Genomic DNA, 14,383 nt, shown 5'->3' on the forward strand with positions numbered 1-14,383 from the left:
AAGATTGCACCAACTAAGAAAGTTAAATTGAAATCAAACTGAAAGAAAAGATGCACAATGCTGTAAAGATTAGTGGTGCCCAGAAGATTGAGAAAATTTTTAAAAACAACAAAGTATAACTGGAAAAATAATGGAGGGAGATTTGGAGTAAGAGTGAACATTTTCAAGAAGCATAAAAGCAAACAGTAAAAGCTTCCACACGTAATAAAAAGGAAAAGAGTAGCGACAGAGTAGTTACACGATTCATTAGCAAACTAGTCCCAGCTTAGTTCGAATGAAGGCCATGCCTATGGTACAGCTCCCTCTTCCCCGATACTGGTGCCAGAACACCATGAATCAAAATCCATTTCTCCCACATCAATCCTTAAGCCAAACATTCAATTCTTTAATCTTATTTACTCTATGCCAACTTGTTCTATTATTTTGTTTTCTTTTCATTTAGTCCTTAGTGCTCATACTCCCTCAGCAGAGCCTCTTGTCCTACTTATGTCATTGCTACTCACATGGGACAACTGAAACCTTCCCCTCCCACTCCAGTCCTGAGGAGCTATCCTTAACCCAAGCACCAGATAGGTAACACATCACTCATGCTCTCGGCTGTAGAGTATCTTCCAACTATCCTGTCTCCCACTACCACGACATTCCTTTTCACAATCCTAAATTGAATAGTTACTTGTCCTACGATACTTTAGTCAGTTTGTTCAACCTCCCTGTAGTTCCTGCTTTCATCCACACAAGCTGCAAGAATCTTGAACCTGTTGGTCAATTGCAAAGATTGAGGTTCCTTCACTGCTACATTTTGGATCTCCATATCAACCTCTCTTACAGTCACAGCTATCTATCCTTGACCACAGATCAAATCTGAAGTATCTAACCTCGGGGTTATGACTGCCTCCTGGAACAAAGTGTCCAAATAACTTTCCCCTTCCCTGACGCACCGCAATGTCTGAAGCCCAAGTTCAAGCTCATCAATTTAGAGTCAAAGTTCTTCAAGTTGCAGACAATTACTGCAGATGTATTTGCTGAGGATTACACAGGTATCCGCCAGCTCCCACAAGCTACAGCTGTAATACATTTTGCTAGCTACATTTCCATCCCCCTTATCTGGCACCTGGAAGGATCTGAAAACCGGCATTGCTGTCCTTAATATATTTTAACTTTGGCAGTGGAAGGGTCTTCCAGTGTGCTGGTATGTTGGGGAATGAGTTATTTTAGAAGAACAACTATATAATGTAAAGCAGGATGTTATTAGAAAAATACATCAACTACTCGCTAAAGACTTGTAACTCATTTCCACCTGGAGTCCGGAAAATCCCCGTGTTCAAGCATACATCCAGCATAAGAGGCGGCACGGTGGCACAGTGGTTAGTACTGCTGCCTCACAACATCAGGGATTCCAGTTCAATTCCCAGCTTGGGTCATTGTCTGTGCAGAATCTGCATATTCTCCCCGTGTCTGTGGGTTTCCTCCAGGTGCTCCGGTTTCCTCCCACAGTCTGAAAGGCATGCTGGTTAAGTGCATTGGCCATGCTAAATTCTCCCTCAGTGTATCTGAACAGGCACCAGAGTGTGGCAACTAGGGGATTTTCACAGCAACTGCATTGCAGTATTAATGTAAGCCTACTTTTGACACTAATAAATAAACTAAATTAAACGTTGGGTCTCGAGCTTCCCAGATACACGGTTCAGTACCTGTACTTAGGTTCCAAGTTTAAAGATACAACTCAACTATTACCCAGAGTTATATGATGGAGTTTTAACTAATTATGCTATAAATTTAATATAATACTTACATCTCCCTGAATTACTACCCAAGTTTAGAGGGAAAAGTACTTTGGGCAGCACGGTGGCAGCGCTGTTACCTCACAATGCCAGGAACCTGGGTTCAATTCCAGCCTTGGGTGCCTGTCTGTGTGGAGTTTGCACGTTTTCCCCGTATCTGCACTGGTTTCCTCTGGGTGCTCCAGTTTCTTCCCACACTCCAAAGATGTGGGGGTTAGGTGGATTGGCCATGCTAAATTTCCCCTTAGTGCCCAAAGATGTGTAGGCTAGATGGATTAGCCATGGTAAATGCATAAGGTTACAGGGATAGGATGCGGGAGCCGGTCTGAATAAGATGCTCTTTCGGAGAGTCGGTGCAGACTTGATGGGCTGAATGGACTCCTCCTGCACTGGATGGATTCTATGAAATAAAGCTCACCAAAACCTACCTGCACATCTACGTAATGTTTCTGGGCTTCAGCTGTTAGGTCTTTTGGGCCACTAATTTTTTGTAAAAGGCCAAACCAGTATTTCCTCCCTCACTACAATTTACTGTTACAGCTACAGTAAATGCAAACTTGACTGGATTTTATAAAGAGATCATGTCCTTCACTCACTTCCTCATTTAAATTCCCAGATTTGGGCACTCTGTCACCTGCTGTACTCTGTTACATCTTCATGTGACTTACTTCAAACGAACTAAAACCCCACGCAATTTTCATTTCAATCATTGTACCTGTCCCCTGAACTCATGCAGGAACCTGTGCTTTCAATATTTCTTGTCCTCCACTACCAGGTATCAAGAACAGGAAAATTACACTATCAAAGAAAATATCTCTCCATTTTCTTACCCTACCAAGTTCAAAGTTCTTCAAAGAAACATCATTTCTGCATGCTCTGAGAGATTCAAAGCTTCTGGCAAAGCAGAGACACGGAAGTTCCACCACTCATCGCTAGCTTGCCACATTCAAATGACAATACGGATTCTCAGAGTAAAGGAAAAAAATTCACAATATCCTTCAGAAACCACTCCCTTAACCTGTCACACAAAGTATCACGCAGAAGCCCCACCATCAATGCAATAAAAGTCCTTTCCCAGGATTGTCCCAGCATAAGTAGGTAAAAACCTAAAGGAGTACTTTTCATTTGTCTTTTACCAAGGAAGAAAATTCACCAGAGTCATAGTGAAGGAAGCAGCTGAGACACTGCCTGGGCTCAAAACAAAAGAGCTGCATTGGATACACTGGCTGTACTTCAAGTTGATAGTCACCAGAACCAGATCAGATGCATACAAGGATACTGAGAGAAATCAGCGTGGAAATTGCAGATACACTGGTCATAATCTTCCTTAAATAGGATTGTGCCAGAGAGTGAATAATTGCGAATGTTGCACCCTTTTCAAAATAGGGTGTAAGGATAAACCCAGTAAATACAGGCCAGTCAGCTTAATCTCAATAGCAGGAAAACTTCTGGATAAAAGTCAGGAAAAGATTAACAGTCACTTGGACAAATGTATATTAATTTAAAAAAGCCAGCATGTTAAGGGAAAGTTTGATTTGAATTTTTTGAGGAGGTAACAGAGAGGATTCCTGAGAGTGATGCAGCTGATGTGGTATACATGTCCTTCCAGAAATCCATTTGATAAGTGTCACTAAACAGGCTTGTCTGCAAAGTTGGAGCCCACAGAATAAAAGGAAGAGTGGCAGCATGGATACAAACTCGGGTGAGTGACATGAAACAGGCAGCAATGGCTGTTTTTCATACTGAAAGGGGTATACAGTGAGTTCCCATGGGATTGCTATTAGGACCACCATTATTCCTGATCTATATTAACGGCTTGGACTTGGAGTACGGGGAACAATTTCAAAATTTGAAGATTATACAAAACCTGGAAGAATTGTGAACTCGGAGGAGGATAATGATAGTCTTGAAGAGAATATACGGCACCTTAGTACAGTGGACCCAGAATGGCAGATGAAATTTGTTACAGAGAATATGAAGTGATACATTTTGATCAGAAAGACAAGGAAAATTAATATAAAATAAAGGATACCGGAGCAGAGGGACCTGGGATGCACAAATCATTGGAAGTGGCAGGGCAGGTTCAGGTAATTGGCAAAGTAACCACAGGCAACACGAAGCAAAATGTTTTGTTATGGAGCAAATGGTTAGTGTCTGGAACGCCCTGTTTTACAGCAGACTCCAAACTCCGGAGGCAGAACCATTCCTGGTTTTCAAAAAGAAATTTGATCATTATCGGAAGAGAAAATAATTTGCTGGGCTGCTGTGAAAAGATGAAGGACTGGGACCAGTTGAGCAGCTCCTAAGAGCTGCATCAACACAATGGATCTGTATCAACACAATGGCTGCCTCAACCATTCGATACATAATCTGTAAGACCAGACAGACTGTCCTCCCCCATGGTAATCAGAATACACAGGGAAATACACATGGGTCAGTGAAGAGAAACCCATACCCACACAAGGAAGATAATCCTGAAATGCCCCAAATCCAATTAACGTGACTATCCCTCCACAGACTAAGCCAACCATGCCATATCCGACCTCAAAAATGTCTCTCTGAATGGGAAGACTCAAACAAACAACACTTTATCTACCCCAGTAAAGAACAGGCAATGTGACATTTTTGCAGGAGGTCACCCGCGCCCCCTCTCGAGTTCATCAAACAACACTTAACAACAGCAGAGCAAATACCATTGCTTATAAAGCCCTGCCCTTCATCAACCATGGCAGCGATGCTCTCTCTATTGCCAGAATAGATTGAAAAGATGGAATGTTCAATATGTATCCTTAAATAAAAACTTTGCTTCATTCTCCATAGCAATATTTCTTTCAATCCTCCTCTGCCCTTAACACCTCCCCCCCCCCCCCCCCCCCCCCCCAGCTGGACCAACATCCACTGGAGGCAGACAGCTAACAATCAAAATTGATGAAATATCCTGAGTCTAACTGAGGCAAGGGGTATACCTCCACTGGAATCTGGACAAAGCTTTATCTTAAAGTAATCACGACTGACCTGAAGCGCAGATTGTATGAACATTAGTCAACAGTGAAAGTGCAGCAGTCATTCTTTCCCATCTCTCTGGCACTTGGGACGGAATCCCATGCTATTCGATGACTTAAGAGTTCCTGGATAGCCAGAAATGGAAGACCTGATACCTTATAAACGCTGCTCTGGGCAATCGCCAAGTATCATAGGGAAAATGCAGAGATATCTGGAGATATCTAGAATCAAGCCAGATACTAAAAACAGCAGAGAGCAACGAAAGAGCTCTGATTCAAAACAGCCCACTATCAGTAACAGCAAGCTTCCTTTTCCCTCCAGCCCCCTTCCCATTCCACCCCCAGGGCACCCCAAGCCCATCTACCCCTCCCCCACCCCCAGTGGCTGCCATAGACTCTATAATTAACTCTGCCTCCTTCACCTTCAAGACATTCCTAAAACCAACATCCTGTCACCAATGTCTCATTTGGTGTGAATTTATATCTGACTGTGAAGCATATTGAGACATTTCCTGTCCTGGACTGTCCTGTCCTGGACTGTCCTTTAACTCTCTTTAACCTGTGCTTAATGCTCTCTCCACTCACATTGTTTGTACCTTTAAGACTCAATTATCTGTAAAGACTGCATTCCAATCATTATTCTGTAAATTGAGTTTGTGTCTCTGTATGCCCTGTTTGTGAGCATTTCTCCACTCCACCTGACAAAGGGGCAGCGCTCCGAAAGCTAGTGGCATTTGCTACAAAATAAACCTGTTGGACCTGGTGTTGTTAAACTTCTTACTGTATTTCTGGGAGTTACAGGAAGCAAAAAGCAACTCTCAGAAAACATCTAAGAATGCAAATATTTAAAACATCTGGACTACCCTCCAGCAACATAGAAAAGTATTCAACTGTGGAACAGCAATAATGTGTAAACCATAACTCTAACTGAAAGGTTATCTATAAAAAAATTACAATTTGTAAATGTATACCTATATAGACATAAAATATATATTTTATGTTATGCAAGGCTACAAATAAATTGGGGAATTTTCCAACAGGACGATATTTAGAACTAAACTTTGTGATCTTCATTGGATAAAATAATTTTAAGAAAAACATCTTCAAATTATTTGGAAAATTTAAAGCACTACTGGAAAGATGCACTTCTGAACATTAAAAGAATGAAAATTAAAAACCCATACCACATTGTGTGCATAATCCTGAAGATTTTGAACTGAAACATTAGAAAGCTAAAATGTATATTAAAAAAACATTGAACATTCAAGAGAGGACATATTAACCAGAAAATACTGTTACATTAAGCAGGTTTCAAAATGTATTAAACATAAAAAGCTGTGCGGGTTAGGTGGATTGGCCATGATAAATTGCCCCTTAGTGTCAGGGGGATTGACAGGGTAAATACATGGGGTTATGGAGTTGGGGCCTGGGTGAGATTGTGGTCAGTGCAGACCCAATGGGCCAAATGGCCTCCTTCTGCACTGTAGGATTCTATGATTTTATGATAAAAGGTTATCCTCAATAATAAGTCATAATATTTATTTTTTTAAATGAATTACTAATTCAAGTAAATATCTATTTGCAAATTATAAACTGTCTCACTTTATATTGAAAAAAATATTGTTACATATAAAAAATGTCAAAAAGCTGGGCATAACTATACAGTTATTCTCCAAACTTAAATTAAGCTGGGAAAACCATAAAATCCCTCCCCTAAATCTTTTCATAAAGCACCGAGGGAATTCCTCTTTTACTGAGTCGGCACAATAGGGATATTGAAGTCTAGCTCCTGGTACAACTCAACTAACAAAAAACCTGACATGAAATACTTCCTCAACCAACACTTACCGTAGTTTGAACTTTTTTTAGTACATAAAGTTCTTAATAGCTCAATAATTTACAAGAACCATTGTTCTTTGGCAGAAGAAGTGATTATTCAATTTAATTTAGAATTACAAGTAACTATAAGCTACTCAAGTACATGCAGTAAGGCAGTGATCACTCATTACTCTGGGTGCCACTTGAAACAGTGCCAGCGTGAGTGAAAAGTACACAAAGTGCCTGAGGCCAAACAACATTTGCATTTCCCATCAGCTCTCTCTAGGTGTATACAGCGTCAACATTTCCCTTTGTGAATGTGCTTTCGTCAAGAACAGGAATGACACTGTTTGGACATCCATAATTTTCCACTTTTCAAACAGAAAGAGCTGCAGTCACAGGTCAGAAGAGTTCTTTCCCTATTCTGGAAAATGAAGCTATCTTTGGTTGCTCTGTTTTGGAAGTGCCCTGGTTATTTTTGAAGGTTCGATTTCAGAGCACTGGGAGCGAAGAAAATAATCTGTTGCACGTACAACTATGTAAAATTGGACTTGCTACTTCAGTTTTGGGTACAGACACCTCACTCAATATATGGACTAAATTCCAGGCCCATGCAAGCCCCCCAAAATTAACAGCATCTTGTGTGAAGTGGGAGCTTTCAAATTCAGTCTGGCTGTGCTCCAGGTCTGATCAGATGGAGCATACAAACACCCTAAAACCCAAGGAAATACAATGATAGTTCTAAGGAACAATTGGCTGTTTCCCTAACAATATAAGTAATATTTCAGATTGTAAATACGAGCCCACCCTGGGATGATTAATGAACATCTCGAAGTCCAACAAAACATAAACTGATCACCCTTTCTCGGCATGAAGCCAATTTCGCCGGCAAAACAGGGCCGGTAAGATTGTGTGAGGCGAGAAAATGGGCATGACCTGATTTTTCACCCCTCACACAATCTTACCATTCTGCCTTGTCGAACAACAGATGGTGTGGACGAGGTCATAAGATCATGCCCTATGTTTTGAGTTTTGCAAGCATGAGCTGGTTTGATACAGTCAGTAGTTTTACCTGTTGTGAACAGCCAAAGGGACATGCTGTTTGATATGATCGCCAAATACCCAGCATTACACTGAAATTAATATACCACTTTACACATTTGTCAACCCGGTACTGTTTGCAGAAAGGAGTGTGTGCACGCATTGTGCCTTTTTCAACTAAACAAAAACTTGGGGGAAAGAAAATTTGCTTCATTTCCCATGGCAAAGCCTTGGCCAATCAGACTCAACCTGCCTGTTTGAATTTACAAAGCTTGGCAGTTAACTCTTCCCTGGTGCATTCTCCATGGCAACACTTCTACCAGAGTCCACTTGCTAACCAATCTGCACTCTCATTCAATATAAATTGTTGTTCCCTTTACAATTGGTATTCTTGCGAATCTGTCCTGATGCGTTTAAGACAGCAATACTCAAGTTCTGTACTAGAAAAAACTGAATATAATTTCCTTGGTGCAACTGTTAGTCAATTAAGATTCTCAGAGCACCACCATCTCCCAACAGAAATCAGAGGCAACTGTTTTTGTCGCATCGCCCAAGATGTCAAATACTTTTTAAGCAGGAAGATAAGCAACATGATATACATTAAACCAACACACATCTTCTCCATTGGGAGAATCAGGTTTAAATCACAAGGCTGCCAGGTGTCAGTTAGAATGATCTGGAACAGGTGCCGGTATTTCAGGGAAGGCATCTTGCCTGCTGCTGGGAGGGTGGGGGTGCAGATGAGAAGTCTCTAATCCCCCAATTCCATATGAACAAATCAACACCAATGAAAAAAATATAGCTCTCTCAATAGGCTTCCTCCTCGGAATAGAGAGGCAGTTGGAGTAAGCTCAAGAATCCCCGTGGTCCTCTGACATTGGCATTTGTGGATTCCCCCAAAATCCATTGTTCACCTCAGGAGATCAATGGTGCTTATTAGCGTCTTGGCAGGTATGTGAGTTTCAATGTCTCGCTCTCTTTGTTACAAATTCAAGCTGGGGAGACAGACCATTTGCTGCTCCCTTGTTTCATTGATAGCAATGGGTCCACATAATGAGAGGTGTGAGCTTTGACCTGTAATTACTTCCGGATGTTTCCAGCGCTTTAGCCAACTTGCAAATCACGTGACCCTTAGCAACCATGTTTATGGTCCAGCAAAGTGTTATGACCGCAGCAGATGTTAATTGCTGAGCAATTAGAGGAAAGCCTGGCTTACAGGCCATAATTTTTATTTTTGTATCCTGAAAACGAGAAGAAAATACTGACCTCAGCAGAAAGAAGTCCAGTAACACTTTGGAGATTTAAAAAATTAAAATTAGAAGACTTGTTAACAAAAAAAGAAAACTTAAGCACATTAGATCACAGTTACATTTAAAATTAGTCTTACAAAACATTATCTGCAAAAGACTCAGTACTTGATCAAACCCACAAGTAAACATCTTCCAGGCAACGCTATCATATAGATGTTTAACAATAAAACTTCAATAATATTAATCAACTTTAATAAAGGCATACCGCAAATTCTTTCCCACTCTACTTTGATATTTCATTTGACCTTCAACAGCTGGATAATACAAGTCCCTATGTATCTCCCAATGCAAATTTCTAAACCTAGCCTATTTACTTATAAATCACTTGACCAGGAAAGTCTCATTACAAGTGCATGCATCAAGCATAGGCTTGTCCAATCTTTTCACTTGGGGAGATGGGAGAATAACATTCAGCTTTCTTTCTCACTCAAGGGGTTGATGAGAAAATTTGAGAAAGATATGGTTTGGCATAATAATGAAGTGAATTTCAAAAATAAAGCTAGGGTTAATAGTACAGCAATGTCAGAGCATTAAATTAAGCAAAAAAGAGTAAGTGATAAAGAAAGGCGGAATGTGGAGAGGGTCACTCCCTTTGACAGCACCTCTTGCACCATGAAACCTTTCAGTCATTTAATCTCTTCTGCTATCCACACTATCACAAACCTTTCCTTTTATTCTTCTCCCCCCCCCCCCCCCCCCATCGCACCCTCCACCCGCCTTCACTTGTTTAAAGACTATTACATTTCTGACTTTTTCCAATAAGATGAAAGGTTAAATACCTGAAATGCTAACTCTGTTTCTCCTTCTACAGATACTGTGTGAGCTGCTGAGAATATCCTGTACTTTCTGTTTTTATCCAGTTTGTAGAATTCAGAACTAATACAATGAAGACACTTGTTTTGTCCCGTGCCCAAGAGCCAGGCTTCAAACAGTTCCTTGAGAACAAATACAAGACACTTTTGTCTTCAAATATCTCACCGCAAGGAAAAGGTCAAGTGACAAAGCACTGGAGCGAGGAAGCTGGAATCTTTTCATCCCTTCACCCCAGCTGGCAACACAATGGGCAACAGAGGCCTCAAGCTCTGAACAGGAGGTTGTGACACACAACATGGGGCCTGGAGCAGGATGCTGAAAAAATGCAGGTGGTTATTTTCTCGGAACAGTCAGAAAAAAGGCTATGCTAAAAAAGCAAGTGAATCAGGCCACGGGAGGGACAGCATATAATCCCAAGCTTTACTTCCTACTGCCCACACCACCCCATGTTTCTGAGGAGAACTGACACTGAGCTATGCCACTGGAATTAGTTTTGAATGTTACACCAAATTCACTTACTGTCTGTGAATGAAGCAAGTTATCAATTTGTGCCCAGCTGTTTATTATCAAGAGCAAAGTCCACTTGTGAAGGTTGGACACCTGCACTTGAAGCATTTGTGGAAAAACACCACTGAGTGGAATCCTATAATTATACCACAGAAATTATATAATGACAGACACTAACCTATTGTAATGTGGTCAAGGGCTAGTCATTTAATCCCTCCACTAACCAACATGTAACATTATATACTATTGGTATACCAATAGTATAATCAGGTTGTCATCACCTTAATCTAATCAGTGGAAAATGTGTTCCAAAAACATATATATTCCGTAATATCATTTTCACAGAACAATGTTAAATTGTCTACATATTACTACGTCTCAAAGCCCTTCAGATGCTGAATTATGTATGGAGTGCAATGGCTGTTGTTACACTCCCATTCTGCATGAGCAACATCCCAAAAGCAGCAGAGATAAATTAACATTTTTTTGAATGCGGTCCTTGCTCTAAGAGGAAGTTAGCTGGGATACAGAGAGCATTTTCTGCTCTTCAAGAAAGGACTTCAATTTAACAACTTGTCTGAAGAGCAACTTTGACAATGTAGCACTCCCTCAATACAATACTGAACTGCCAAACGTATATAACATAATCAAGTCCTGGAGTGCGGCTTGAGCCCACATCTATCAACGTAGTGAATTATTACCAAGTCAGATTAAGAGTATAAATGTTCAACTACAAGAGGCACACCTTAAATACTCAACTGGAGCATAAAGTGAATTTTCCTTTCCTTGGTACTTGGTAAAATTACCCTTTGTAGATTTAGAACAAAGAACAAAGAAAATTACAGCAATGGAACAGGCCCTTTGGCCCTCCAAGCCTGCACCGACCATGCTGCCCAACTGAACTAAAACCCCCTACCCTTCTGGGGACCAGATCCCTCTATTCCCATCCTATTCATGTATTTGTGAAGATAGTTTAAAAGTCACTATCATATCTGCTTCCACTCCCTCCCCCGGCAGCGAGTTCCAGGCACAACAAGGTAATTCCACGAGGTAATTTTCACAGGAAGGGTACAATAAGTGCAGTCGATGGTCACAATAATTAAAAACATTGAACAGTTCAACTTTCAACCTCCCAATCCCATAGTTCAGTCCTTTAGTAAATTAGAGTGAATTGAGTGAAATCTGGGAAGGTTTCATATGGAAAACAGAGGGACAGACAAACCAACTCAAACATACAAAAAAATATATATTTTCTTTAAAATCCAGATTTAAAATGTTTTATCGCTGTTCAAAAAAACCCCACCTACCTTTTGCATGGAAGGTCCAGCCTTTCCTGAAGTACTCGTGTAGTCTTATTCTATCCTGCAGCCCACTCTGGTATACTCTACTGTAAAACTGTCTGGCAATGTAAACATAAGCAGAAGGAATGGCTCCTGCCACACCCTTAGCACCAAAGAAGCCATTCACCTCTGGTGAGGCTAGTAGTATCTGGTAATCTGTACTGGTGCCCAAAATAAGATTCATATAGGCTTGAGTGAGGTTGAAATACCCTGAAGTCAAATACATCTTAGAATTCGCCTCAGCTTCAATCATTAATGTTTCAGTCACTTGCTCATCTATTCTTATTTCAAATGGCCTCATTTGTATTATGGGGTAGATCCATGTATCTATGCGTTTCTCAGCTCCACCAACGTCACTGGGCACAAGCAACTCTTCTTCAGAACTATCTTCAAACAAGTCCTTTATACGGTTTCTGCAGTGCTGCTTGCTTCTTGCTTCATTCACCACAGCCATGATCCTCTTATTTGCTGCTGCACAGAATTCTGCTCGACTGCCTGGAAAATAATTTCAACAGTGCATTTAACTAACGCTGCTTCTGTGATCGAGACAACTTTCGGTTTAACTACTTGCAATTTACACCAAAGACTTAGAGAAGGGGATCAAATGCATAGTTACTAAATATTTTGATGATATAATGATAGGTCAGAAGGTAAGTTGTGAAGATGACAAAAGGAATCTGCAAAGGGACATGGATAGGTTAAATGAGTGGGCACAAATTTGTCAGGTGGAGGATAACGTGGGAAAATATCTACTTGTCCTGAACAATTATGAGTAATAGGGCATCATTATCTTGTTTCATACATATTCAGAGAGTGTTCGTGTGTGTTAGAGAAAATGCATTCACGGATACAAGAGGTGGACATATTGGGCCTCCAGCCAGCCAAGTGGAAGTCAGCTTAATAGAAAGGTTACTGACCAAGCTATGGACAGGGAGGTAACAGAAGGAAGGAGGAGTCCACAAATTCCTGTTTTTAGAAATAGAACAAAACATATTTATAGTCAGTTCCAACTAAGACTGCCAAGTGATTGAGTCTCCTTTAAGAAAACAAACTTAAATAGCTGGTGAGAATCTAGAGGAAAATGCAGCCCTGGAAAAGTGAATGTATTTTAGCCAGCTCAAAGGGTGAGTTTGTTGTAGTTTACTATGTGCCACAAGGGGAGAAACAAGAACAATGGATACTTAGGTGCAAATTAGTACAAAACGTTTATCTATTTGTTCAGTTAACAACTACCAACAGCACCCACCTTTATCTCATTAAGATGGGTCTGCCTTCCTAAAGAGCATTAAAGTTTACTTGAGGGTAAGAGAGCAAAGATCACAGAACTTAACTCATATAACAATCAGGTCACACCCTAATCCCTGCCCAAGTTACACTATCGTATGGTGAACTACTGAATAAAAGAGAATTAGAAAACAATGATGGAATGACCAGTGTTACTGACCTCAAATCTATCTCTAAAACAGACCCACTATTTGTGACTGTGCCATTATATGGTTATGACACGCTCCATGTAACTCAGTCACAGATAGGGGAGAGAGAGAAACACTGGTTAGGATATCTGGGTCTGAGGATTTAATCTAAAAAAGAGCTTTAGACCTCTTAGGAGTGAATTAGGAAACACTTCTGTTGGGGATGAGGGAACAAAAATGACAAAGATTGAGGATTTAATATGATTGCGTATTGAGGTTTAAGAATACTTAGTTAGAAAATTAGAAAAGTGGTTACAAATTCCTTTGTTACAGAAAACCAGCTTCTCCTCTGTTACAAAGGTTAGCACCTTTGTACAGCTTGCAAGAACTGTAAAAACTGACCTTCTTAGCAATAACAAGTTTTGGAGTCAGACAACAAAACTGTGTTAGATATAGAGGATAAACATACCAAGATAAGTTAGCAGCCTCTGCAATGAAAACAAGGCAAATGTGACAAGTACAAGATGTGCCTGTTTTGGTGAAACTTATCTGTATTGTTAGATCAAAATTTAAACAATGTCCATTGCAAAGCATGATATGCAACCTTCATGTAAATATCAGAGTCTGCTCAGAAACCTCTCTGAAGTAGTGCTCCCTCTACATATGCTTGAAACATAAAGTGATCATAATCTGTTCTGAGTCTCCAGTGGTTAGTTCATAAGAAATCAGTGATAACAACTTCTACAGCACAACAGCAGATAGAAGTTTGGAACTCTTTTTGGCAAATGTCAAATAATGCTAGATTAATTGTGAATTTAAAACAGAGATTATTAACCAACTGTGTCAGGAGACATAGTGAAAAGACCCATGGAGCTCAATTGCAGATCAGCCGCGATCTCACTGAATGGCAGAACAGGCTTGAACAGGAGAAATGACCTACTCCTGTTCCTATGGTTTATTTTAATTAATCACCTGAATGAGTGACCACCAATAGGTATTGCAGAGAGGTAGAATAGGATTAATTTAAAATAGGGTTAGGTAGCCAACAAGAGATCAGTTAGCTTTGAGTTACTCCTATACTTGCAATAAATGTCAACATTGTTATACCATTGTCAGTAAAACTTCGCAATAATTTGTCACACCAAAATTTAAAATTGGAGTAATCAAACAAATTATCCAAATGTTCTGGTAATCAATACATCTTTGGTGGTGATGTCCATATCCCAAATATAGGCAAGTATAATTAGAATGAACATTAGCCCATATAAGATGGTGTAGAATTTTCTGTGTTAAATGTCCCCATTGTAAAATACTGGTAGAGATGCAAACAGAATCTAAACGTTGACGCATTCAGTAAAG

General features: G+C 40.2%; 1 protein-coding gene across 2 annotated transcripts in view; it reads right to left on the reverse strand.

Annotated features, from left to right (window-relative positions):
* pgs1 (phosphatidylglycerophosphate synthase 1) overlaps positions 1–14,383 on the reverse strand; it is a 57,815-nt gene that overhangs the window by 20,589 nt on the left and 22,843 nt on the right. The window contains exons 7-8 of one of the 2 annotated variants that reach the window (XM_078225684.1): positions 11,580–12,107; positions 8,354–8,883 (exon numbers count right to left, since the gene is read on the reverse strand). In XM_078225684.1, the coding sequence (XP_078081810.1) occupies positions 8,855–8,883; positions 11,580–12,107 (557 nt within the window). In that variant the 3' untranslated portion in view covers positions 8,354–8,854. Of the gene's footprint in view, positions 1–8,353; positions 8,884–11,579; positions 12,108–14,383 lie in introns of those variants that run through there. The other variant, XM_078225683.1, reaches the window with a different exon arrangement.

This window comes from Mustelus asterias, chromosome 12 (genome assembly GCF_964213995.1).
Source record: "Mustelus asterias chromosome 12, sMusAst1.hap1.1, whole genome shotgun sequence".
Classification (NCBI taxonomy): Eukaryota; Metazoa; Chordata; class Chondrichthyes; order Carcharhiniformes; family Triakidae; genus Mustelus; species Mustelus asterias.